General features: G+C 38.4%; 1 protein-coding gene and 1 pseudogene across 1 annotated transcript; both read right to left on the reverse strand.

Moving 5' to 3' along the window:
* Positions 1 to 129: 129 nt before the first annotated feature.
* On the reverse strand, positions 130 to 27921 carry POLE2 (DNA polymerase epsilon 2, accessory subunit). Its single transcript, XM_019736052.2, has 19 exons — positions 27826 to 27921; positions 25234 to 25334; positions 23373 to 23448; positions 21304 to 21381; positions 21077 to 21170; positions 17645 to 17719; positions 15602 to 15685; positions 14954 to 15010; positions 14449 to 14497; positions 13757 to 13829; positions 8420 to 8592; positions 7793 to 7882; positions 7575 to 7629; positions 6938 to 6997; positions 6773 to 6850; positions 5175 to 5283; positions 4164 to 4340; positions 3709 to 3776; positions 130 to 273 (listed from the first exon to the last, which is right to left on the reverse strand). The coding sequence occupies exons 1-19, from the start codon at positions 27891 to 27893 to the stop codon at positions 255 to 257; spliced, it is 1584 nt and encodes a 527-aa protein (XP_019591611.2). The 5' UTR covers positions 27894 to 27921; the 3' UTR covers positions 130 to 254.
* Positions 8602 to 13242, reverse strand: LOC141570631 (programmed cell death protein 4-like; annotated as a pseudogene).
* Positions 27922 to 27996: the final 75 nt, after the last annotated feature.

Raw genomic sequence — 27996 nt, forward strand, 5'->3', positions numbered from 1 at the left:
ACATGTATAATTAGATTGTATCTTTATACATATTTTTCATATTTTTCTTAAAAGACTGCAGAAAATATTTTCCTATACAACTTTAATGTGTACCATCATGTTTATTATAAATTAACATAAAAGTTTCATAAAATACAAATTTAAACATTATAGAGTTTACCATAACTTTATTGTAACTTAGTATCACAATTACATAAAATATTAAAAGCAGAAAATTGATGAATTTTGTTTCTTCAGGTGGTCTTTTAAGATTCTCAAAAACCTTGAAGTTTGCTGAAAATAGAAAATATAAAATTAAACATTATGGAAATCTAAGTTATTGGACATTTTTTAATATTTAGTTTTAGTTAATTAAAGAAATAGGTCAATACATGCATCTTGTTCCAAATTGAAAAGGTGACACAGGGAAAAATACGTCAGTCTCACACTCTATTTCTGCTCCCCAGCAGCAACTGTATATATATCTTTATAAAGTTAGTCAAATCATATATATATACTTATGTATGTGGGTATATGCTATAAAAACACATACACAGTATCTACTATAAACACTATTCTACACCTTTTTTTCAATTAGCAATAAATACATTATACCGTGTTTCCCTGAAAATAAGACCTAGCCGGATAATCAGCTCTAATGCATCTTTTGGAGCAAAAATTAATATAAGATTGGATATAATACAATATAATATAATGATATAAGACTGGGTCTTATATTAATTTTTGCTCTAAAAGATGCGTTAGAGCTGATTGTCCTGCTAGGTCATATATTCAGGAAAACAAGGTAGTTAAAATAATTTTTTTTTTCCCAAGTCAAGTTGTTGTCCTTTCAGTCTTAGTTGTGGAGGGTGCAGCTTAGCTCCAGGTCCAGTTGCCGTTGCTAGTTGTGGGGGGCTTAGCCCACCATCCCTTGCGGGACTCGAGGTTGAGAGGATGCGCTCCAACCAACTGAGCCATTTGGGAGCTCAGCAGCAGCTCAGCTCAAGGTGCCGTGTTCAATCTTAGTTGCAGGGGGCGCTGCCCACCATCCCTTGTGGGACTGGAGTAATAGAACTGGCAACCTTGTGGTTGAGAGCCCACTGGCCCATGTGGGAATCGAACCGGCAGCCTTCAACCGCCTGAGCCACCGGGGTGGCCCGGTAGTTATAATTTTTTAACTAATCCCTTTAAGGCTTTCAAACTTAAATTAGAAGTTCTAATTTATGAGTATATACATTTAAATGAATATACATTTAACCTGTTTGTTATTACAGAAACTACAATAAAAACAGCAGTATCTACTTTTGTGCACAAGCCCAGTATACCAGCAGGATAAATTCCTAGAAATGGAATTGCTGGTGTGCAGTTTAGGTCTTAAAAATCTTGTCAAATTGCCCTCCATAAAGGTTTTTACCTTTTTTTAATTGACCAAATATGCGTGAGAATGGGTATTTCTCCATTACATCACCAATACTGTGCTTTTAAATAAAACAACTGTAATTGAGAGTACACATTGAAACAGTTAACTTTATATATTTTGACTATATTTCTGTGATTAACTCTACAATAGGATTCCACAAATACTATAACAAAAGATTTCTCAGGAGAAAATAAGTAGCAAGCAGACCAAATCATTCCACTGTATCTTGAAAATTTTTGTTCTGTCAAAAATAAAACATGCATCAACCTGTTCGATCCAGCACTGAAAAGATTCCTCAAATTATTAATACGAAATTATAGTTTGGAAATTATGCTAACTGTTTTCAGTATCTGAGTCCACAGAAGATAAAAGAACCAACTATTTGAACTCAGCAAACAGCATCAACTGCAAGTCAAGCTAGAAACTTTTAAGAGGGACAGGCACGTAAGTGATTTCTAATACAGTGTGTTAAGAGCTGTCATGGAAATCTATTAAGTGCTTAGAATACAAACAATTCTGCATGGCAATCGAGGAACATTACAAGAAGTAAAACGGAAGTGTCTTGTGCTATCATAATAAATCAGTTAATTTCCCATTGTGGTTTATTTACTTACATCCCAACTCAATAAAAAAGAATAAAAAACGGTTTGTAGAGATAGATATAATAAAAAGATAAAAGTAACTAAAATGAGGCAACTCAGGTAAGGTGAAAATAAAGGTCAGAAAAGATGAAGTCAGGGCTGCACCCAATTTTTATGCTTGTAATTTGTTCCAATTTTTCTTTTTTGAAAGTATATGCCACCGAAGTGAGCACCATGCTTGTAATTCCTGGGCAGCTGCAGAGACGGGCTGCACATCTGACTGCTTCCTAGCAGCCAAAGGGAAGGGACTGTTAGAAGATTTACAGTCCCTCTAAAATAAACATAAACAGTGGCTGGGGACAGATTTCTCTTGTCCTGAGACCTGTTTAAAGTTCCCAGTACTGGTTTTCATAGCAGGATAAATTTTATTCCAAATCTCACTTCAGTAAAAGTCAGTCGGAAGGAGGACAAAAGCATGCTCCAGGTAGATAGCCCTCAGAGGTGACTTAGTCCTGGGGTCACAAAATCAGATGTCCTCGGGCATCCGGGTGTAGACAACAGGGAGTGGTGAGCCCTTGCCCTCACCTGAAGGCATTCCATATCAGTTACTAATTTTAGGACTCAGTGTGAGCTCGGTAAAGTCAAACCCATGTCAAGCTTATGAAATAGAGACTAGAATATCTGTGACCTTTATGAAAGCGTCCGTCTTGTTATATTCCCAAAACTAAGCAGTGCCTGGAATACAGTAAGAATCGTATATATGTCAAATGACTGAATCCAAGGATAAAACTTAGAATGTCTCATAAGTGAATGGACTTCAATCCTCCATGAGTACTGAGCAGTTAGAATAACGCATAACTTTGTTTTCAAGAAGTATGTATAGGAAACTTAAGTCAGTTAAGGGGTCAGGGTTAGGGAGCAGAGCTATTTTTCCTTTTCAATTTTATATTTGAAGCATTGTTTGAAATTTTGTCCTGTAACTGCTGATTTTTATTTGAATAAATATGTTAATTACCAAAAAAAAAAAAACAAGACCATTGGGCTATGTTGGAGTTTATGTTCTAAACTGGAAGGCAGTTATTTGGTTACTTGTTCTCAACAGGAAGGGGAGGCTTTTTCAAAATGCATTTGATTAACTGACAAGCATGTTAGGATGCCTAAATCCAAGGAAACAGCATCAAAATGCATATTCATGGGCCCTACAACTACAGAGCCATGTGATTCTGGAACTTAACATTCTTAACAGAGACCCCAGAGGATTCGGAAGCAGGTGGTCTATAGGTTGCCCTTTGAAAACCACTACCTACCAGGTGGTTATTCTTGTTTCCCCTAAGGCCTCCCGCCAGCCCCAATCCCTCATGCTCACCACACTTGCACCCCTCCCCCAACTTCTTTGCTGCCAATTTAAGGCAGATTGCCGGGGTTCTGAGAATCAGCCAGGTAGAGGGCAGGGCTGACCTCTCAGATAATAAGAACATCATGAGGCGTCAGCCTGTAAGAGAACTGGCCCACCTCAACAGCTGGTCTGAGATTTACCTCAGAAGACAGTTTTTGATCTAGTTCACCACAAATGTGCCATAAGTACATAAAATTCTGTGTCACACAGCATGACCACAATTACGTTAGCCTAGAACATTTCCAATGGGTCACTGCAACATACAAAACATCTGATTTTTAGCAATAGAACACCAGACAGCTCCTTCTAGTTGTTTCTGTAGGCACACTTACCTATCTTCTACTGTCTTACTGGAAGGATAAAAAACTTTGAATGAAAATCCACTTCTTGGAAAAGAACCCTTTGGGGAGAAAAAGGCCTGTAAGTGACTATTCAACTTTTATAAAAGAACTCCTATTTTCAAAATTCCTATTTTTAAGGTCAAGATGCATTAGAGCTGACTGTCCGGCTAGGTCTTATTTTCGGGGAAACACAGTAAGTTACTTTGAAGGGAAAAATACTCATGGATTTATAAGCTTTGGTGTATTTTTTTTTTTTTAGAAAAAGTCACATTATAGTCACATACTTAAAGTTTAAGAACTTTCTGTGTATACCAAATTCAAAATTTCATTAATAGTATATTTTTACTGCAACAGTAACTTTATTAAATACATATTTTAAATTTAAAGCAATACCACGCTAAGCTTGACAAACTATGACTATATAATAATGTTAACTACATTCTTACAGGGTTTATGCAGAGGCATTCAGTGTTGGTCAGAGTGAAAGGATCATATTTGTCTGCGATGACAAGTAGATCAGGCACAGGGTACACTCTCAAAGTATAGTCGTATGCCCAGTACACTGGGCAGACGTACAGGGGTAGAGGAGTCAGGTGTCCTTGGGACAAGAGAGTCTTTACAAACTAAAAAGAATGACACAAAACAAACTTTAGTTTATTTGTAAAAGTTAAAACAGCTGACAAATAATTTCAAATTAAATATTTATTACTAAAAGGACTTAGAAAATTTAAGAAACAATTAGGAGAACTTTGAATCACAGAGCTTTGGGAAACACGGATATGAAGAGAAATGAACTATCCTGTATTTTAGTAAAAATCGGTGAGTTTTAATTTAATACCATATACCATGAAAGCTATTCCTCCAAAAGTCATAATGGAGCAATTGTACTTACACCTATATAATAAACTCATTTACTAATTGTGTTCATCTAAAAATAACTCCATAGCTTGAGTAATGCCAAGAATAGATATTTAGCCTACATAAGCTTTAAATATTATAAAATAATTACAGAAAATGCTCTGTATGATCTCAAATCATACTTCTCAAAAGGGGATGCATGTAACCAGGTACTGATAATTTTATGTCAGGGAGCCCTGAAGCTACAAGATAAACACTACACATCCTCCTGATGTGGATATGTAGGAAATAGTTAATAAACGTGAACATTTTATTAAAACATATACATATATTTTGAATGGAAGATTTATGAGTTTTAAAAGCAAAACAGGAAGCTTCAAAGAAATTTCCTGCTGGTTCTGGGCTTTCTATCGCCCATGAGGAGATACTTCAGTGAGAAAGTTGAGAAACACGGACTTAGTCATAAAAATTAACGAACTGACAAAAGTATGTTCAAGTTACTTTGAACCATAAATAAACAAAAGGGCAAATTATTAAGTGGCTTAACATAATATGTCATGAGACATGTAAGACAGTTTAATAAAGAAGACTTAACTTACATGATTAGGAATATCCAAATTGCTACTAGGAAAACGAACACAGTTTCTGCACATTTTATTCACTAAGTCTTCACGAAAGACAATAATTTCTTGTGTACAATACTGAATTCTGAAATGAATAGTAGTTGAATTTGACTTCATCAGAAAAAAATATGAGATAATTTAAAAGGCAAAATATTTTATAAAAAAAAGCTATTCCCACTTCCCATTATTTACCACAGCAAAAATTCAACAAGAATTTATTCATCCATTCATCTGACAGTAATTTATTGAGCTCTTAATATATACATGGCACTATTCTAGGAAAGAGTGAACAAAACAAAAAATCCCAGCCCTCATGCAGTTTATAGTCTCAGGAGAGGAGGCTGATCAGAGAAAATAAACAATAAACATGACAATTTTATACAGAAGAAGGCAGGCTAACGAATCACGTGGGGGGAGAGAAGGCTGGAGCAGCCAAGAGGATGATCAGAACAGGTGGGGCTCATAATGAAATTTGAGCACAGACTTGAAGGAGGTGAGAGAGTTAGGCAGCTAGAGGAAGAACATTACAGGCAGAGGGAACAGGTATAGCAGGGGCCCTAGGACGGAGCGTGCCTGGCACATCTGAGGAACAGAAAGGAAGCTCTGGGACTGCCATAAGTGAGGAGGAGAAGTAGCAGAGGGAATCAGAGAGGAAATCAGAGGCAGCTCATGCAGGGCCCTGACTACTACTGCAATGACAGTGGCTACTGCTGCTGACATGAAGGGTCCCGTCTTTCAGGATCAGTAAGGGGCCTTACATTTTAAAAGATCACTCTGACGCAGTGTTAAGAACAGACTCTAGAGGACAGGTGTTGAAGCTGGAGAACAACAAGGAGGCTATTACAGTAATCCAGGCTAGATGACAGAGGGTCACAGAGGTGGAGGTGCAGAGAGGAGGCCAGATTCTGGATACATTTTGAAATCTTCCTTCAAAGTTTTGAAGGACTGCCTGAAAAAGTGCGTGTGAGAGAAACCCCAAAGTTTTTGGCCTGAGTACTAGAAGGATAAAGGTTCCATGAACTATGATGAGGAAGGATACAGAACAGGCTGTGGGTTTGAAGTTGTCTATTAGACACCCAGGGGAAAACGATAAATAGGCAACGGGACACATGAGTCAGGAGTTTGGGAGAAGGTTTGAGCTGGAAATATATAAATGTGGGAGTTGTCATAACATAGATGGTATGTAAAGCCATGGGACTGGATAAGGTCGCCGCAGGAATGAGTGTAGGCAGAGAAGAGGGAACCAAAGCCTGGGGTATTCCCTTAGAAGAGCCTGTGGTCACCGTGAGAGGCACATACAGTAAATGTGTAATCTTTTCATTCCCCCATTGTCACTTGTCTTAAATGATGTGTAATGAGAATATCTATTTTAAAATCTCCATCCATTATTCAAGCCTCTAAATGCATTATTGGTGACTTATTTAAATATAGTTAAAATATTTCCAAAGTTTTGAGAACAAAGAAACTTTTATATATGTGTCTCACAACAGTCAAAATTCAAAGGCAAGTTTTAAGAATTAAATTCACTTTTAAATGAAAGGAAAGAAAGCATAACACAAAATTCTAACATTTACCTGCAAGGATTAGTAGTAAAAACTGAAAATGGTATTCTTTGTCTGAATTCATTAGTGATGCTTTCAGCAAGTGGTGGCCTATAAAGACAATTTTTGTGATACAGTATATATTTTTAAATTTTACAAAATTTTCTTTACTGTTACAAAAATCTGAATGAAACTTACCTTGGCAAGATGGAACCAAATCCAGGATCCTCTGGACCAGGTACAAACACAAAACGACTACTGTAGCAAAATTCAACACAATTCATTTAAAAAATATTGCAACACTATCCAATTTTCTAAAAGCAAGTTAGTGCCTTTAATTAAATAATAAATTTAAAAAGATTTTAAAAATTTCATGCACTCTAATAAATGAACTACTAAAAGTCTCCAGATCAATACCATCCAATGGACCTTTTGGAATGATGAAAATGTTCTATATCTGCACTATCCAGTTACCGAGGGCTTGAACTGTGTTTAGTGCAACTAAATTTTAAATTTTATTTAACTTGAAAGAGACACATGTGGCCAATGACTATCATATTGAAGAGAGTGTAGCTCTAGACACTAAGAATAGCATCAAGAAATTCAAAATATGGTTGAAATTACCACTCATCCTTTTAATACTTTTCACTATAAATCTCCAGAACAGTGTAATATACATTATCATGTGAGGATAATTTTCTCCCTTAGATGTATTAATTTCCTCAAATTTTTCTTCCATTCATTTCTTAATAACCAGATATCAAACTTAAGGTTCATTTTTTATTTTTTAAACAAAATTGTTTAAATAAAAAATAACAGGAGTAGAAATCATTACCTTTGGTGAATATTTGGATATTCACATATTATGTCTGCCAAAGTTTTTAGGGAATCTAAAATTTTAAAGGGATATTAAGTTAATTTGCAAATAATGAACATAAAAATCAAATTATATTTGATTACATACAACCCTACATCCTTTGAATGAAATTAAAATTTAGATAATTTCTTATTAGTTTATAAGTGTAGAAACACTTATTCAATAGCCCTCAATACCTTTCAAAGCTTGAACTTGATTTTTTCCATATGGTGCAGATGAAAAATTGCCACATAGGATAAAGCAGGTTGGAGGTGCTGGTGAATAACCTGAAAATAAGAAAGTAAATGAATTTAAATGATTTCTACTCTAGAAATCAGGTTTAAAACCCAACCCTTTAACCATAAGTTAATAATACAAACTTAATATTTTAATAATGTATTATTTAAAGTAATAGTCATAATACATCCATTTATTAAACACTTCTTATGTGCCAGGCCCTGCAGTGGCTTATTTAATCCTCACAATATCCCAAGAAGCTGAGAGAGATTAAGTAACCTGCCCTTAAGATTTAAGTAGGCTGCAACTTAAACCCAGTTCTGTCAGCCTCCAAACCCCAAGCTCATATCCACTCTTATACTGAGGACTAATTCTTATTTACCATGAAAACACACACACACACAAAGTTATTTTTCAAATGTAAAAATGTAATTCTTTAAGATGAACTCATTTAAAAGATCTTACTGCTGAATCAATGTTTTTTTAAAAATGGACTACTCAAAAAGATAAACTTTTAAAAGGAATTTAGTTTTAAAACATGATCCCTCATAAGAGTTCAAAAAAGAGGAGAAAAAAATGAAACCTACCAGAAAACATGGTGTGAAGTTTTTCCAACACTTCTACTTGGTCTAACCAAACATCAGATACAAACACAAACATGGCATCTTTATTGTCATCTTCTAGTTGTTTTAGTTTTGCAGAAGTCTTCACAGATGTATTAGAAGGACCTCCAAAAAAATTAATATTTCCATAGTATGCCCTAGGTAATTATAACATAATTATTATCTTCTATATTCTGTTGGAGATATTTTTCTAATAATTTTATAAATTTAGCTGCTTTCTATCTAATGAGGTTATTTCCCCATCAATATAAATAGTACCATGAAAATGTACTATTTGTAGCAAACAAGTTTATTTAAATGTTCTAAAATGAGAAAGGAAGCAATACAGAAGATGTAAATAAAGTTATCTTGTTTTTCAACACTGCTTCACGTTTTGTCATACATTTTTCTAGAACCAGTTTCATTTTTCCAGTGTAATAGAAAAATAGATTATCAGTATGTTCCCTGGAAAGATGAATAAGTCTCACGACTGACTCATTTTCTTAAAATTCTTTAAGACAAAGAAATAACGTTTTGTTTTTTTTATACTCCCACACCACAGTATGTCAACAGCAGCAGCCTACATGGGGTTTTAGCAGCTTAACTTTACCCCCTAAATAAAGCTTTGTATAAAGCAGTGATTTTACTACAAAAACACTGTCTTTGAAAGAAAGTAGTGGCAGTCAGACATCATTGCAAAACTTGGAATGATTAAGTCACAAACATGACACTTAAAAAAGGTAGCTTATAAGAATATTCCACTTAAGAAGTGGTTACTTTTCTGTCCCTCCTTTATACTCTCAAAAAAAAAGAAAAAGAAAGAAAGAGAGAAAGAGAGAAACAAAGAGAGAAAAAAGACTTCCTTTAAAAATTCCCGTTAAATGTAAGTCTATAAAATTTCAGAAATGCCTTATACCCAAAACAAGTGCTTTGAAAAAACAAAACAAAACAAAACAAAAACTCTGTGCCAACAACTCTTGCAATTCAGATATATATTTTTTATAACATCTAAGACTGCAAAAGTTGTTATATTCAGTAGCTTTCTGGTTTAAGACAACCTCCATCTCCACTTAAGAAACGTTTTCTGCCTCTTGAAGGACAAAGATCTCTGAGTTGTTTGGAAACTATTTGAGCCCGAAAACATTCTACAAATTGTTCAAGCACAGAGTATGAATGTGGGCCATCCAGATTAATGTCCAGAAGTTCATTATAAATTCTCATAACCTCTTTTCGTTTGGTCTAGAGTAATGGTAAAAGATTTCCAAGGGGATATTAATAAATCCAAAATCATCTTAAATGTACTTTATCCAGGTGACTCCAAAACCATTACAATGGCTTCGCACACTCCTAGCTCATGGTGAAAATGAGCTACTTGCAGTTCCTTAAGGCAATGTTCAGCTTCAGATATGTCTCCAGGGAATAAACACTCTTTCGGCAGCATGTCAGTCTCTTCAAGGAGGTGATAGCAGACTGCTGCCCACCTCCAGAGCCCCACAGCTGTCTTTGCGCTTTCACCTTTAGACAAACTCAGGAGCACAGTAGGCTCGTCCAGAGCAGCTCTAGCCTGTACACAATTGTGGGGACAGAGCCCCAGAAAGTAGTTTCCAGGCTCTCGGCCTCATGTGGAGGAGTGCTGGCTCGGGTAGTAGATGGCCGTCAGCTGTGGCTGATTGGCCGTCAGCTGTAGCCAGTTAGCCAATTAGCCACTAATATAACTGCTGCGGCTACGGAGGAGAGCGGAGGAGAGAGAAGGAGAGAAGAAAGAAAAAAGAATGGGGCTAGCAAGAAGATGGCGGCTGGGCTGGCAAGCGTGGATGGCGGTTTGCGGACAGTGTGGATCCAGCCTCCAGTGAGAGTATAGTGCCGCCAGAGAGAATATAGTGGTATGACTCCCCCATCTATGGCTCCGTGGGTGTTCCTTTTGGGCCTCACCATATCCTGCGTTCTTGTATGGGGAGCGGGAGCGGAGACCCCGCCGGATGCCCTGCACGACAACAATCTACAGTTCCTTTGTATTAATAACTATCAATATAGGTCTTACATAAAATTCCATCTCCAACAGCTCTAGCAATAAACTGGCCCACCAACGGTGGTGCTCTAGGAGTATCCAATGCTAATTCAGGTAGCTCTTTCAACAATTTACCACATGGTTTTTCTACATCATTTGTGCTCATTACTGTCCCACAATGGTCAGAAAGAAGCTTAGATGTCACTTCTCTATGACTAGCCTTTCCCTCCCAAAGCCAAGGTCACCGCCAACACTGGTACTTCACTTTTCTTGTCACCAAGGTTTAAATCTCTTAGCATTTCCACAACTTCATTAGCACCTTCCTGCACAAAACACTCCTGCATGAGGGGTGGTACAGTCTCCTCCAATGCCGTTCCATCCAAGGCACCACTAGTTTCCTAAACACAGTTCTCACGGTCATCGTCATAGTTAGGATCTTACACATTGGCCTCCACATCATATACCTGCCCAGGTGCACCCCAGCCACCGTGGGCTCCCGCATCACCTTCTCTGGTAGTGCCCTTCCTGTCCCAGGTCTGGACTGCCTTTCTAGAAACCTTCCCTTTGGACTGTTTGGTAGAGTTACTCCACGTCTAAGGGCTTCGCTTCCATTACCACCGACTGAATCGCCTCTGCCAGAGGCCGAGGATGAGTTTTCCCACAGTCGCCTTTTTGCCTTGGCATTAATTCTAGCTTGGCTAACGGAGGATGCCGAAATTCATTCTCCATTTATCTCATTCTTTATATCCTCAGTCCCAGCATTTTCTTCATCACCAGAAAACAGAGTCATTTAAGTCATCAGTATCAGTTCACCTCCCACCTCCATTGTTCCTTAGTTTCATTTACACTGATTAAATTACCACGTGGCAGTCTTCCTTTGGGATCTGTCTCCCTCGGGCGGCCGCCGCCCAAATCCCTGGTCCGTCCGTCTAACCCTACTCCTCAGCCTCTGCCGCGGCCTCGGAGCGAATCTGGCCAATAAAATTCTTAACAGGCTATATCTGTGCCTTTTAAAACTGACTAAAGCAAATATTAAAATAAATCATAATTTCCTATGTAGTTGAAAGAGAAATACGTACTCAACTTGAACAATATCTAATAAAAGTGCACAAAAAAAGTGCTAACCATTTTACCAAACAATTCCACTTCTAGAAATTTGTTCTAAGGAATTAAGGATGTCTCCAAAGGCTAGCCTACATCGCAGAACTGTGACTATCTGGAGGTATGCTGGGACCAGCCCTGAGGGTACAGGGCTTAGCACACTGTGAGCATTCAGACATGGCAGCTGTTATTGCTGCCTCCAGCTGAACTTGGCATTGTTGAAGGCATGATCTTACAGCTATAACCTTGCAGTTATCAGAGGAATGCAATAAGTTGACATAATTGTATGGTGACTTCAATTAAGTATATACCAAGAAAAAACCCCGAGCATCGCAGAAAGAAATACCTATTAAGCTGATTCTCAAGCAATCAAAGTTCAGAAAAGCCTTACTAACATCTCTGTCCATGGCTCAAGGAATATCAGAGGCAAATACAGGAGAAGAGGAAGGCTTGACAGTACCTATTTTCCTAAGCTGTCAAATTTGGAAATAAAGCTATATTCTAGGAATTCTAGGAACTCTAACACCACCTCGGACTCAGAAAACGTAAGTCACATGCCCTGTCCCAGTGAAAGACTGAGCAAATGGCAATAAAGTCCCAGCAAATCAGTATCCTTAAAAAATTATATGATAAACAACAATGGCAGGAAGGCATTAGGTCAGTGTAAATCCTTTTGGGACTGGACCATGGTATATACTTATTTGTATCCCTAACACAGTCTTTTACACATAAAAGATACTCAATAAAATATGCTGTTGAATCCACTGATCACCAGAAAACAGCCCTCTGAATTCTATTTGGAAGGTATTTTAAAAGAAATGTTATTTATAATCATAACAGGAACAAAACGATTATTTTATTTTAATGTATTTCATGACACCTCATACCAGCCTTGGTGTACTAAACATACACAAAACAGTTCAATTTCAAGAAAATGGGGTAATTTAAATGGAAAATTATTTGAGACATTACAATGATGATGTCTTAGCTAAACTGAAACAAATGGTAATACTCCTGGCCAGCTTTCTCCATTATCTCTCCTTTCCAAGCAGTAATTCTGAAGCTTGTATGAAACTAAAACAAGACCACAGCAATTTTGCTTTGAATATATTTCAAAGAAAACCTATTATGTTGTAAAAAGCCACAAACTAGCATTAAAAGCATTCACTTAAGAGTGAGCTGGCATAGGAGGGCCTGTGTTCCCCTTAGCATGACCAGCACTTAACCAGGGAGGGGAGCTGCCCTGCCGAGGCTGCCCTGCCAGGGACCCAGGCCGGGAAACATGGCCTCTGTACTTGAATTTATATAGGTATCTATAATAGGAATAAATCTTAATCCTTACGCTTCTTGAAATCGTCACCATCATCATAGAACCTCAGGATCAGAAGGCAACTTTGCTTCCCCCAGAGGTAGCAAACTCAAATGCTTCTAGGCTTCAGGAACGAAACACTGGATATCAAAGCACCAGCAGCTGGGGCTGACTAGGCACGAGCTAGGGTGCACACACATGCCCTACCCAAAGTGGCAGTCACTGCAAGAGATCTGTAGCCAGGTAGGAATTCAGGCGCCATGTTGCCAGATCTGATGGTTCAAGAGAACTCAGAAATCTAGATTTTTATGACAAATCTCCTATTTTTTATGTTGGATACTAACTCAAAATGTGCTTTAAAATCTCAAAGCGGAAAGAAAGAAAGGTCTGTAGACTACATTCAACCCACAGCCCACCACCACCAACTTTTATACCATCATTCACCCTCTGCTCAAATACTTCAAGTGACAGGGGACTCACTCCTCTCCGATTAGCTTTAATATGATGATGCTTTCACTTAGAGCTATAGAATCTGCCTCTTGTAACTTTCATTAGAATACAAAATAAGAACTTTATATTAACATAGGAATTATATTCCTCTAAGTGTTTTCCTATCTCTTCTCTCAGTTGACCTTATCAACACTACACAGACAAGTAAGAAAGGCAAACTGGAGATCTTTCCTGGTTGAAGTCAAAGTACAGAGATGCTATTGCAATGAATCTGGAGTCAGTCGACTAGTTTTCAGGTACATATAATGCCCAGACTCCTAACTCCCATTTGCTCTCTGCATTCTGACACCAAGCCCAAGGCCTTATAATCACTGACATATGATATACTATCTTACAATCATTACTGCCAGTATTAACAAAATTCCTACAGCGTTTAAGTCGAACATTTTTATACCTAGTAGTACTAGAAGGTTCAGTGGGTGGAAATCCAAAGGCATTGACATGAAACACTTGATCTTCAAACCAACCTGAAAAAACATAAGTAACAAATCACTTTCATTTGTCCAATTCTCCTTCTTGTTTGAAAGGACAAAACTATGGAACACAAAGCAGCAATGCTGGGCTATCAACTCATCCCAGCAACTAACTACAGAAGTTACCAGTCCCACTGAGCTGCAGGACAACTTCACATTCAGAGATAGTCCCAGTTCTATTTTTTAAAAAGCCTCATGAAATACAAATAGATTTAGAAGACTTCTCACTTTTTTATTTCATAATATGTGTTTCAGTACAGAGATAAGGTACGCAGATTAGGAAATGTTTCATTTTATGACCCTATGTAAAATGTTTTAACTTTATTGAGCTTTAATTCACATATTATACAATCCACCCTTTAAAAGTATATAATTCAGTGTTTTTTTAGTATATTCACAAGTTGCATGACCATCACCATTAATTTCAGAATATTTTCATCACCCCAAAACAAACCCATGCCTATTAGCAGTCTGAGAGTTATTTAATGTCAAAGGTATGCTCTCATAATTAACACTGTCCCAAATTATACCATGCTAACATATTTTAGCCAGTGTAGAAATGGTTTTACTGTAGACTGACGAGGAGGACAGGAAAAAGAATATACTGCCTTACCTTCTGCTAAGACAAAGCATGATTCTGTGTATAAACCACTATGGAACTGGTACACAACTGTTAAGGAAAATAACTTCATTCCTATGCTTGAGGTAGTGATAAAGTCAACATACATTTTGGGCCCAAAAGGACTTCTAAATAATAAATTCAAAGACTTCACATTTGAAACTGTGACTAGATCACAGCTTAAAAATGTTTAGGTTGAAACAGCCTCATGTCACACTCTAAGACGTGGCTTTGCAATACTGACAGCATAGGTAATTCTTAGTGATAAACTTCCTCAGGAATTTGTCTGGATTCTCCAAATAAGGGGAGTCAAAGGGTTTTTTTTTCCCGGTCTCTATTTAGGATTATGTCTCTAAATTCCTACACCACCATATGGAAATTACACTGGGAACCCAAATAGCTAAATTTGAGAATGACATAGAATCAATTTCCCTAACTCATAGAGTAAAAAAAATAAAAGTGAAGGCTATATAGTTAAGAAAACAAAAGTGAAGGATATAGCTTTACTGAGATCCAGTTGCACCGTTCCTGTAGGATCTTCCAGAAAAAATTTTCCCTAAAAACAAATTTAAAGAAATATGCCCACATTTATGTAAAAATGAATATTATGACAAAATAAAACACTAACAATTTTGACAATGGAATATAGTGAGCAATACATTTTTTAAAAATCAACAATTCCTAGTGTAGGCTTTTCCATTTACTAGTCTAGTGACCTCAGACCAATCACTTAATTAGACTCAGATGCCTAATTCCCTAAAGAATGACCTTTGAAGATCAACAGATGGCAAGAGGGACACTTGGTGGCTGCCACACGGGCCGCACAAGAGACCTCTGAGAGTCAACAGAGTCTCCAAGGGACAAGGATGTGGTCTGCAGCTTTGCTTGTTCAGAAACTCCTTACTCTCAGTTCCACCAGAGGTCACTGGGGGACTGCTTTCAGTCTGTGCAAACTGCCTGTATAACACACTCCTTCCTGATGTCAGCTCAGGAAACCAAACACAGATGAAAAGGTTAGTTGGTGACTGAGCTAAGAGCCTTCGTGAAGACTATGTTCCTGTACCCTCTGTAGAAATGTTTTATGTAACTGACATTTCACCAATCTGCAGGCTGCAAATAAGTTTGATGCTTATTAAGCTTAACTTACCTCTTTCAACTGTGTTATCATTCCAAGAACAATCACATCTCCAATTTTGGTTGTACTGCCCAGTAGGGTTTCTATTGTTTTAAGCTAAAATAAAACAAAATAAATTCTTAAAGACTAAAAATACATTCTTTTAAGACACTAATCTTTTTGTAAATAAGTAAATTTTGAGTGTACATTTCAGTATTTATACCTACTTTACAGTAGAAAATCAAACAAAACTTAGAAAATATAATTTTATCCTACAAAAAGCTAAATAGAATTGCTTGGACGAAAGGGTATATCATTTTTCATTTTTATAGGAATTACCAGGTAGAGCTTCTTTTACCTTTACCACATAATGGCTTTTTTTACAAAGAATACATATGTATTATAGAAAAAAATTTTTAATATAGAGAAGGAAGAAATAAAGGCATATGTAATCTCATCATCCCATAATAATTACTATTAATATTTGATATGGGAGTTCCTCTTAAAAAACATGAACGTACAGCAACACAGGAGTATAATGTACATTCAAAATAGTTTTCAAAAAATGAAACACTAAGGATAAATCTGAAGAAAAAGATATGCAAAACCTGTATTCTAAAAACTGGATTAGGTAAAGATTTCTTAGAAACAATACCAAAAATATGATCCATTAAAAAAATTGTTTGTTGTACTTCAACAAAATTAAGAACTTGTGTTCTTCAAAATGACAGTTAAGAGAATAAAATAAAAAGACAATTTACAGACTGGGAAAAATATTGCAATTTACATAAAATCAAGCAAGCAAGCAAGCAAGCAACACAGTACAAAGCTATAGAAGAAAGGGTTCCCAAGGACAGCATTTTTTCAGTCTGTGAAGGGAAATCACCATACAGGTACAATAAGTGGTAGTTCAAACAAGGAGTATGCCATCAGGGACTGAAAATACTGAAAAGAACAATAAATTATTTGGCTAAGCTTTAAAGTTACTTTGGCAAAGAAGAGAGGAGAAATAATGCTTCTGGGCTGTGGCCATCTGAGTTGCCACAGGAAACCTAATATATATATAAGAAAACACACAGATGGTCTTTTGTAGGGAAATATAAGTAATGTCAATTTCTAAAACTTAGTATAATTTTTTCTCTTAATAAAAGCTAAAAGCAGACACTGTCAAACACCATAAACATCTTCTCTTTATGTTGCTGTCATCGAACATTAATTTGAACATTATCTGGTATTATAGTTTGAGCATCTGTCAGACTACTTAGCATGAATTCTGATCTAATTCTGGCAAGGGAATCTGATGAACCTTACCAGACGCTGGGCTCTTCAGAACCTAAGTGGAACCCTGCAGAAGTGTTGGGGGGCCCTGATAGAAGCAGCTAAGGACTAACCCCCAGCAGGGTTCTGTGCACTAGAGAGGGCAAGAAAGCCACAGATGGACTGCCAGTGACTAGGCGTGTTGCTGGAACAGAAGGGACAGTGCTAGCTGGCAATCACTTCCCAAGGTATAAGAGGATAACAGTGAAAGGAGCGCACGTGAAAGAAAACATTCTCCCTGTCACCGTGCTCCTCGGGTCCCAACAGCCCCGTGGCCTATCTGTGCTCTCTCATCCATTCTACAGATGTTGTTTCCTTGGTGCTTTAAGTAAAGTTTTCACTCCGATGGTTACAGCACATTTTAGTTGAACAAGTGAGGGTGGTCACTGGAGGGTTGGGCCGGGCAAGGACCAGTATTTTGGAGTATGGGTGAGGGCGGGAAGGGTAATGTTGCGAGTTGGTCAGAAAGCCAGGGTAGCACATAGCAAGTGGCCCAGGAGCACTGGGGATCTGTCGTGGTGGCCAAAGACTAGGTGGGGGCTACCACCGTCTCAGGTGCTGCCCCGAAGAAGGAAGTACTTGCTTCTAGTAGAGATTTCTAGGGCCCAGGACACAGGGCATGGACTTTATCCACAGTGGACATGCACAGGTCAATCAGCTCAAGTTACTAGTGATTCATTTTCATTTACATTCAATAAATTAGAAAGAGCAATAAATATTAAACTTACACCCCCTAAATAACTAGGATAATGCTCTCACCTGGAATTTGCTTCCGCTTTCATCGGGGTGAGAACCTATCACTGGAGGAGTAAATAATTCATGTCTGTGGGTCCTCTACAAAAAAGAAAGATTCACATGAATTACTGAAGCAGACATTTAAAACTAAGATTCATTAAAACAGTATTTGAGCAGTATCTGATATTACCGTTTTAGTATCAGACTACTTAGCATCATGAATTCTCATCTCACATGGCAGAGAATTTGATGAACCTTACAAGAGGCTGGGTCTCCTCAGAACCTATTTGACAAAACAGTCCTTACACCAATGTTTCTATTATCTATTCTCAACAAATTTGAAAACCCACATAACTTAATGTACAGATATCTAGAAATATAATTTTAAAAATAAAATTGTTAAGAAAATTATTTTAATGGTCTTCTGTGTACCTGGCAGCAGCAAACTCTGGCCTGAGGATATGAAGACAACACCAAGTTGTCATCCTCAGAGCAGGGGACTAGTGAGAGGAAAGTGCCCACAGGTCACAACACAACAAAGGACCCTAAATGCTACTAGTAAGAAACAAAAGGAGCTGAGACAAGACACTTCAGATAGAGGAAGGACACTTCAGATAGAGGAAGGAAGGTGTCACAGGAGAGTGGTAAGAATAAACAAGTATTTAGGAATTGTTGCGAAGTTGAGTACAGTTAGCTCATGAGGTGTGTGAGGCAGGATGTCCAACATGGCAAGAGATGAGTTGGAGCCTCTGTTTGGAAAGCCGTCCCTCCCCCGCTGTCGGGCCATGTAGTTTATTTACGTAGAGCTGCTGCCCTTTCCTCCTTTTATAGACAGGCCACCAAGGCTAGTGAATCAAGGTACTCCATCTAGCCCCTTGGCCAGGGACTGGTTCAGGATTGAGCAAGTGCCTCAAGCTGGGCCAATAAAAGATGGTCGCTAGAACTAGTGGAAAAGAACTCTCTTTCCAAGAGTTGCTAAGGCAACTATTGGCCATCACTGTCACCTCATGGGGAGAATTAGTTTGAAAGTAAAATCAATGTTTAAGAATTACTACGAGATATAAAGAGGTAGATGCCTCATGACACTGTGTGATCACCTGGGTCCACCCACGCTTGAAACAGGTAGACCTCTAGCCTTCTGCATTATACAAGCCAATAAATTCCCCTCTCTGTTTTAGTCAATTTGAGTTCCTGTAACCTCCAATAAAAGAGCCCTGACAATATAGACTTTGTATGCCAAGCCAAGGAGTTTAATCTTATAGAGAATGGAAAACAAAGATTTTGAAGTAGGTTAATGATAAAATCAGATTTGCTTTCAGGCAGACAATTGCAAGGAAAATATAAATGGACTGAAATAAAATTCAACCCTTTTATTTCACACATGAGAAAAAATGAGGCTCAGAGGGTTAAGTGACACACCTAAAATAATACAACAGGCTTTAAAACATAATTTTTTAGAAAGAAAGAGAAATGTGGTCTTCACTGAGCATCTTCAAATGTGGCAGAGGAAATAAACAAGGAGTTGGCAGTTTGGTTAACAGGGATAAAGCACCCCAAATGCAAGCCAGGGCCAACTCTAATAAGTGACCTAGGGGACCTACTGAGTAGTCAGTGGTTTAAATTAAAGCAGGAAGACATTGCAACAAACTGGAGATCAAGAAGGGCCTCAGAAGAGGCCTTTGAGAAAAGCCTTCCAGAACGAGGAGGGTTTCAACAATAGAGATAAGAGGGAAGAGCAGTGAGGGAAGAGTCTAGAGAGTGAATAGTAAAAGTCACAAACAGTGGGAGAAACAGAAACAACAATTCCATACTTCAATTTTGGCTCCAGCAGAGTATGATGAGAGGAAAAGCAGAGATTAGGCTAAAAATGTGTGACAGAGCTCACATATTAAGTATAATTTGTACTTAATTCAGCAGGCAGTAGACTTCCTCGAAAGGCTTCTGACATTGGAGCTACATTAGTCTGGGAAGATTAGTCTGTAGGCGATGCGAGGAGAGACTGACATCCTCAGTGTTCATCCTCTTTAACCATTTTCACTGCTTACTCCTACGGAACGTCCTCTCTCCCTTGAAACCTCGCGCTTCTGCCTATCACCATCCTGGCCTGGACCCCAAGTTCCATCGTCTCCCCTTTTCTATTGCCTCTCCTGCTTAGGATCTCATCCCTTCAGTTCCGTCTATTACCATAGGCAGATGCCCCCTAAGTCTCTCTCTGCCCAGATCACTTTATTTAGCCCCAGATGTCCATTTTACCCGATATCCTCCTAGTGACCTTAACTCAAATATCTACAACAGAACCTGCCACCATCTTCCTCAAACATTTGCTTGTTCCTGCTTGTTAATATATCACCATTATTCTGCCGTTCTACTCTCAGACTCAAAGCCTTAGTCATTGTTGCGTCTTTACTCTCCCTTCTTCACACGCAGCCAGCCACCACGAACCATGGCTCCCCTGCTCCAGTGCCGTCCCGTCTGCTCCGCTTGCCACTTCCTTCCCGCTGGCTATCATTTATGCTAGGACTAATACCAGACTCCTGCAAGTCCTGTCTCACACTCTAATTCCTCCCAAAATCTGCTGGCAGAGGAAGGGCTCAAAAAAACCCAGTTGCGACCGAGTCTCTGGTAGTCCAGAGACTCCCTGTACCAAGAAGAGTCCCAACTCCCAAGAGTGGCATCCAGGCTCTCCCACAATTTGGCTCCCATTTGCCTTTCCAAACTTATCCCCTGCTATTCCTCTGCCTGTCCCTCCACGTGAAGTGGACTGATTGTTCATTATTTCCTGGACACAGTCCATTTTTCCCCTTTGCTGTATCTGTTCACACTGTTACCACCACCTTTTCCCCATTGCCACAAGGTCAAACCAATAAAAGTCCATGTCAAATGCCACCGTTTCCTTGAAGGCTTTCCTGATTTTTCCATCGAATTCATTCTGTTAGTATCTCTTTTATAGCACATATAAAATTCCACTTTATATTTTATTGATGCAAATGTATTTAATTTCACAGACTGTAAGCTGCTTGAAGGTAGTATAGTGTAGAAAGCAAAGGCTGGGATCCAGAGTCAGCCTGGATTGAAACCCAGTCTCTACTCACTAGATGTGCTCTTTGGGCAAGTTACTAAATTTTTCTACGTCTCAGTTTCCTCAACTGTAAAATGGGAATAATAGCACGTATACACACACTGATGGTAAATAATGTCTGTAAAGCGATAAACGGTGCCTGTCATATCAAAAGCATGTAATAAATGTTAGCTATTATTCTTCTCATCATTATGATTGCTAAGGGGAAAGTATCTTTTTTATTTCTGTATCCCCTACATGGTCTCAAAAATAGAGACCCCAATAACAATCTATTGAATGACAAACTTTAGACTACAAAATTTCATCCTTTAATTATCCCTGATTCTTACCTAAGCTGAAAGTCTCTTCTCCCCGCCCTCCACCAACTGCCCACTTACCTGGTGCAAAATTGTATATCGTTCACGAAACAGCTCTGCTTTATCTCTTGCTGTTCCAAATAAATTTGGTGCAGGGTGGTTGGTCAATAATAGACTGGAAAAAAAAGAATGTCTATTTGTGACTATCATAACACACAAAGGTAGGACAAAAATGAAATGAGACTATATAGCTTCTGAAAAAAAGGTACATTTGAAATTAGCTTAAAATCAATAGATGAAATACTTACGGAAGAAATTTTTTTCTTTCTGAACTATACACAAAGCGTGGAATATCAAATGCTCCTATGATATTGAAAGTATGTTCTCTGAAAAACATCCCACAAAAACATAGACATGATTTACTAAAACATCAGTATTCTAGATGAACATAAAAACTTGCATTATCATCTTATGTTGTATATACATACTTTCTACAGGTCATATACACAATTTCTTATAGTGTCAAAAACAATACAGTGGTCAAATTTTTAGCTTGTGCATTTTCCTCTCTAGACACAAGAAAGCATTGCCAATATGCTCAAGCAAACAAAAAATGTAGTGAAGTTAACTTCTAATTAAGAATGTCATGTGTTGAAAAAGAACATTTACATATAAAATAGTCACATCTGAAACAAATCTCCCCATATGTACTAATTTTATTAGCTACAATACTACTAAAGGATATGATTCATTTCCCACAATTTTTTTATGCCAAAATATTACACAAAAATATCCCAGGAAAAGATATAAAATAGAAAAAGAACCCACCCCCCACATTCTGGCCATATCCAACACTTATAGTGTTAGAGAAGGAAAATCAACAAAATAATTTTACTTTCAGATACTGTTAATAATGTAGCCACGTTTGAAAGAGGTTTAAAAAGAATTCATACCACTATTGCATAAATATTCCAACCAAAAAAAAATCTTCCCTAAAACTCTGTTTATTTCTGAAATTGAAAATGATCAAAAAACATTTATGCCACCCTGGTGGTAGCACTAAGTATAGAATAGCAGAGAATTTTGGACTTGAAAAAAATGTACAATTGCGAAATAAATCACACAGCAAAAGTCAAGAACCATATGATTTCATTGATATGTGGTATATAAAACTGAAAACAACAAAAGAACAAGACAAACAAATGAGGAAACAAAAACTCATAGACACAGACAGGAGTTTAGTGGTTACCAGAGGGTAAGGGAGTGGTAGATGAGGGTAAAGGGGATCAACTATATGGTGATGGAAGGAGAACTGACTCTGGGTGGTGAACACACAATGGGATTTATAGATGATGTAATACAGAATTGTACACCCGAAATCTATGTAACTTTACTAACCATTGTGACGCCAATAAACTTCAAAAAAAAAAAAAAGGGAAAGAAAACCTAGAATCTACGCACAGCTCCACCAGACTCTAGAGGATCAATCTTGGCAAGTTATTAAACTCATTATGCCATTTCTTCATCTATAAACATGAGAGCCTCTCTCTTGTGCTATAATACAATGACTTTCTGACAATTGAAGTTGCAAAGATTGTTTACCATTCAGCCCCACTGGACCTCTACACCGGCTGACTGGAGCATATGATGAGTTTCCAAGGATAAAGTTAAAATTCCTCAATTTCTCTATTGTTTTTGCAGTTCTAATAAGTTCTGACAGGGAACTAAAACTACTGACAAAATTAGAGTAATGACTCCTTTCAATTATCTCCATTGCCCCAAATAGGAAAAAATTGTGAAAGTTAAAACTGTCTTTATCCATTTTCCCTGATGCTTTCCTCCCAATTAAACCCTGTGAACTTGGAAAGAAGACTCATACTCAAAAGGAAGAAAAAAGAGGGACACTCAGGGAAAAAAAAAAACCCAGAAAAAGTATTGCCATATAAATCCCTAAGCTCTAATGAATGAGGAGAAAGAGTCATAAAATTGAGGTTCAACCCTCATTTGCCATTCGCCACGTGACTCAAGTCACGTCTCAGAAAGTCTCTGGGCTCAGCACTTTCCTAAGAGCAAAAGCCAATCATACTTCTGAATGTTCAATTCAATTCATTCATAACCTACAGAATATAAAGTTGGGTAAGAGGCAAAAGCAGTCATTGTACAAACAATACAATAGCCTCAAATCCTAGGAAAAAACAGTAAAGATGAGTCACCTCGTAACAAGGTTTATAACGCAGGTTATCACTTAAAAGGAGACACTAGGAAATAACCACTATAGAAATGCCGACCATTAATTAATTTCTCCCAGGAAAATAATTTAAAGTAAGTATTCAATGACACCTCCAACATGGGGAAAAAGTTCGTTTTTTCCACATACATTGTTTCATCTACCGACTGGCTGCATTCTTGGACAGCTGCTTCCACCGCAGATCGTTCAATCATGTTGGATGACACTAAAAGAGAATGTGAAAGTCAAATTTCATAAACAGGCATAAAAATTAGTTCTCTCCATACACAGTTTTCATCCTATAAATCATCTGCAGATACTAACCCAGAGATTCTCACTACTTAGTTTTTTAGGAGGAAAAAAGTGGTAGATCAGAACATGAGCAAGTCATACCCCAAATACCTTAATTTTCCACACTCACATACTTGTAGTGCCTTAATACACAGTCAAAGGCCTTACTCTTCTAAATATTGTTTAGTAATATAAATTCAGTTACAAAAACACCTTTGTAAGCTCCTGGTTACATTAACATAACTTTTGATCACAAGTGCTATGTTTCAGTAGCCATGATAGTAACAGTCACAACAGTCACAGCTACCACTTATTAAGCCCTTAGTCAAGTGTACGGCACTATGCTCAGTCCTTTACAAGCATTCTTCCATGAGTCATTCTCTGACATTGATGTTCATATGCCCATATCTTTTTTTTTCCTCTTTTTCAAAATTTATTATTATTATTGGGGAATATTGGGAAAGAGTGTGTTTTTCCAGGATGTCGTCATTTTTTCAATCTAGTTGTGGAGGGCACAGCTCAGCTCCAAGTCCAGCCATTGTTTTCAGTCCAGTTGTGGAGGGTGCAACTCACTGGCCCATGTGGAACTCGAACCGGTGACCTTGGTGCTATGAGCAACGTGCTCTAACCACCAAGCAAACCGGCCACCCTATATGCCCATATCTTACAGATGGGGAAAGTGCAACTTTGAGAGGTTGAACAACCTGCTCAAGAACATAGACAGAAGGCGTGAGGAGCAACCCAAACCTAAGCCTGATTCCAGACTGGGCGCCCTTAGCCACACTCGGATGTCCTCAGGCAAAATACCATGTGCCATCTTTATTTCACGAATAGTAATTTTCTGAATTTAGTCATTTTCTAAATTTTCAACTATAAAGGAATTTTTTAAAGCAAAGATGTATTTAAAATTCTGCCTTTAGAAGTGAAAATGAGATACAATAGTAATTTCTCCTATATCATAGGACATATTTCATCCTATATAATTAAAGAAACTGGCATCCATCCAACATGTGAGCAAGGTGCACCCAAGTCTCTCCTTCAGTGCTCTAGAAACACTGGACATGTTTTTGCAGGAGAAGAGCATTTTTCCCTTATAGGCCCATACTCATGGCAAATGGTTAAGTGCTTAAAAAAAGATCCCTGAAGAAAGGCTAAAGCAATAAGGGCATTAGCCCTGCTCACTTACTCCTTCCCCCCCCCAAACATTTAGGAGTACCTAACTTGAGTAAGACAAAGTACCATGTTTCCCTGAAAATAAGACCTAGCTGGACAATCAGCTGTAATGTGTCTTTTGGAGCATAAATTAATATAAGATCTGGTCTCATTTTACTATAAGACCAGGTCTTATATTAATTTTTGCTCCGAAGACCCATTAGAGCTGATTGTCTAGCTAGGTCTTATTTTCAGGGAAACAGGGTAGTAGGACGCAGAGAGACACAAGTGACGATAAAGGACCAGATCAAAATTAGAAGTCAAGTGCAGAAAAGATGGCGGTGACAGCTCCACAATGGGAGAGAACTGTAAAAGAGTCTCTGGGGAATGGACTAAGGTTCCAAAGGAACTAGAGCTTACCCCTTGGGAAGGACTGCTACGAGGGGTATGTCTCATAATGCTGGGACAGCTTCATACTGAATCCTCAACTTCTACTTAAACCTATAAATCTACATGACGATGTAGAAGTATATTAACAATTTAAGAGCTATCAGAAAATGTCACTTACAGGGTTGCCTTTCGACTGCATCAATGATCTTTTCCAGTTTATCTTCAAGCTCTACCTCACTGACAGACTGAAGAGCTTCTGTGAGGTACTTAATAGCTTCACTGATAAGAGAGGGAAAGAAAAGATGAGGCAGGCCACTGGTAATTAAGGGTAAAGCTGTATACCAAAAACTGGCAAACACTCATCAATCTGGCACTCACTCCTCCCTGCAAATAGTACCATGTTTCCCCAAAAATAAGACCTAACTAGAAAATAAGCCCTAGCATGATTTTTCAGGATGACATCCCATGAAAATACACCCTAATGCGTCTTTTGGAGTAAAAATTAATATAAGACCCAGTCTTATTTTCGGGGACACACGGTACTCACCTTTCCTGTGCTTTCTGAACAAATTCTTCCTTCTATCCCCTGCCAATATAACTATTCTGAAAGCCCCAAATCACGTCTCTTCCCAGAGCAGCCCTACCTGCTGCAATCTCCCCTTCCTCCTGAAATTGTTAAAAATCTCTTATATACCTTAGCTCTGATACATTACATTAGCCTAAATGTAAGGGACTATTTATTATTTTACATTTAAGACACGACTCCATCTGCTTCAGTGTCCTGAACATAACAGACACTTAAATACATATTTATTAATTTGATAATGCAGTTGCTTAAAGTCAATTCCAGTAATTTCATCACTGTCTTCAAATGTAAAATTAGAAAAAAACTAGGCTAGAAAAACTTTGACCTTTGAATATAATCATAGAAGCAAGACACATTAAAATCACATGAATCTCCCCAATCAAAATAAACTCCAAAACGCTGAAAAAAAACTTTTTAAGAGGTTGTTTCTTTTTTTAAAAAATAAATTTTATTAGGGAATATTGGGGAACAGTGTGTTTCTCCAGGGCCCATCAGCTCCAAGTCGTTGTCCTTTAATCTAGTTGTGGAGGGCGCAGCTCAGCTCCAAGTCCAGTTGCTGTTTTCAATTTTAGTTGCAATCTCAGTGCAGCCCACCATCCCATGCGGGAATTAAAGCTCCCGCTCTAACCACCTGAGCCACAAGGGCAGCCAACTGTATTGTAATTTTAAAAGCAAAATGTTACAAATGGCAAACTATCACTTCCATGATTAGATTACAAAAGACTGTGACTCGCTTCTTGCTAGCAGACTCTCTCTTGCTGGGTTTGATGAAGCAAGCTGCCATGTTAGAGAGGCCCAAATGGGAAGGAACTGAGGGTGACCTGGAGTCAATAGCCAGCAAGGACCGAGGCCCTCAGTCCAGCAATCCTGGAGGACCAGAAATACTGCCAAACACTGAATAAGCTTGGAAGTAAATCTTATCCAGTTGACATTTCAGATGACCTCATCTTGACTCCAGCCTGGGAGAGACCTGAAGTTGAAGACCCAACTAAGCCTACCTGAATTACTGCCTGACGGAAAATGTGAGAAAATAAGTGTGCTGTTTTAAACCTCTAAGTTTGGGTTAATTTGTTATGCAGCAATAAATAACTAATACACTATCTGCCCTCCCCCCCACAAGCTCCACAATGTCTTACTCTCTCCTACTCCCTTGCCCCAGAACAGGCTTCGCAGCTAATAGATTTCAGTGTATTTAACTGAATTAATTAATGACAGCTTACTGTTAGGTCAAATTCTACGTGAAGAGAAAGAAAGAGTAATTGATCAATTGCTCACATTTTCAAAATGTATGAGATCAACTGAACAAAATTCATTATTTTTCTCCCAGAGCATATCCTCTCTTGCCCTTGTTCACCACTAACCCAAAAGAAAGTTAAAAGTCCCATGAAACTCATCATTACAAAAACAAAAAAAAAACCCCACTCTCCACACACAACATGAGTAATCAAAACCTGGCACAGAAAAGTGTATCCTATCTGGCAGGTATTCAAATATGTAAATACTGTAGTCTTAAAAAAAAAAAAAAAAAAAGATTTAATGAGAAAAATCTTGGAAAGGTTCATTCTGTAGGTCCTAGAAAACACAGATATGGCCAGGAAATCTATCACAGAAGTTGTTAAAAAAAAAAAACCTTAAAAAAATAAAAAAGGAGGAGACCTAGAAACATGTTTCAAACCTACCCACTTTTTAACTTTGCAGGAACTCTCTCTGGGATAATACCTGACCCCAAACTGGAAAGATTGGCAGGGCCTACAATTTCTGCAACAATAAAAGTTGACAGTTACTGATACGCCTATGGGTTTTCCCAAATGTCTCATTTGAGGTCTCAGTAACTACGTCAAATCGCGCTGCTATGATTCCCATTTTGGGGAGGCAAAAACTTCGGGGGGGCCTCTGAGAGGTGTTTAAGTCACAGTGCTAATAAACCGCTACTGAGGCTCGGTTTGCAGCTACAGAGCCTCCACTCGCCGGGGAGAAACTCTCCGACCCTGCGCGAACTTCGGGGCACCTAAGTAAGACGGCATCGCAGCCTGACTACCGTGCCAGACGCACGTCTCTTCTTACAGCTTTTTAAGGGTCTGTCACTAAAGGCCCCTCCTGGTGCGCGGCGCGCCCCGCTGCCCCGCGTGGCAGCCTGACTTTGGCTCTCCCCTCCCGCCCAGCAAGCTGCCCAGGCCGACTCACCCCCGCAGCAGCAAGCCCCGCAGCTTGAAAGCGGAGATCGCCCGGCTCCGCAAGCGCTCCGGCGCCATGTTCGCGTTTTGGCGCCACGGCCGCGGCTCCGCCCTCCAGGCCCAGCCTCTTTCCGACCCCGCCCCTTTCGGTCCTGCCTCTTCTTGGACCCGCCCCTGCCAC

Source organism: Rhinolophus sinicus, linkage group LG03, assembly GCF_036562045.2.
Source record: "Rhinolophus sinicus isolate RSC01 linkage group LG03, ASM3656204v1, whole genome shotgun sequence".
Classification (NCBI taxonomy): Eukaryota; Metazoa; Chordata; class Mammalia; order Chiroptera; family Rhinolophidae; genus Rhinolophus; species Rhinolophus sinicus.

Bases quoted from the DNA above. Each gene is read 5' to 3' on its own strand.
- POLE2 (XM_019736052.2), bottom strand. From the start codon at position 27,893: ATGGCGCCGGAGCGCTTGCGGAGCCGGGCGATCTCCGCTTTCAAGCTG. The intron at 25,335-27,825 runs GTGAGTCGGCCT...CTCTCTTATCAG, and splicing joins CGGGGCTTGCTGCTGCGGGG to TGAAGCTATTAAGTACCTCA. The intron at 13,830-14,448 runs GTAAGGCAGTAT...ATGTTTTTTCAG, and splicing joins ATGCTTTGTCTTAGCAGAAG to GTTGGTTTGAAGATCAAGTG.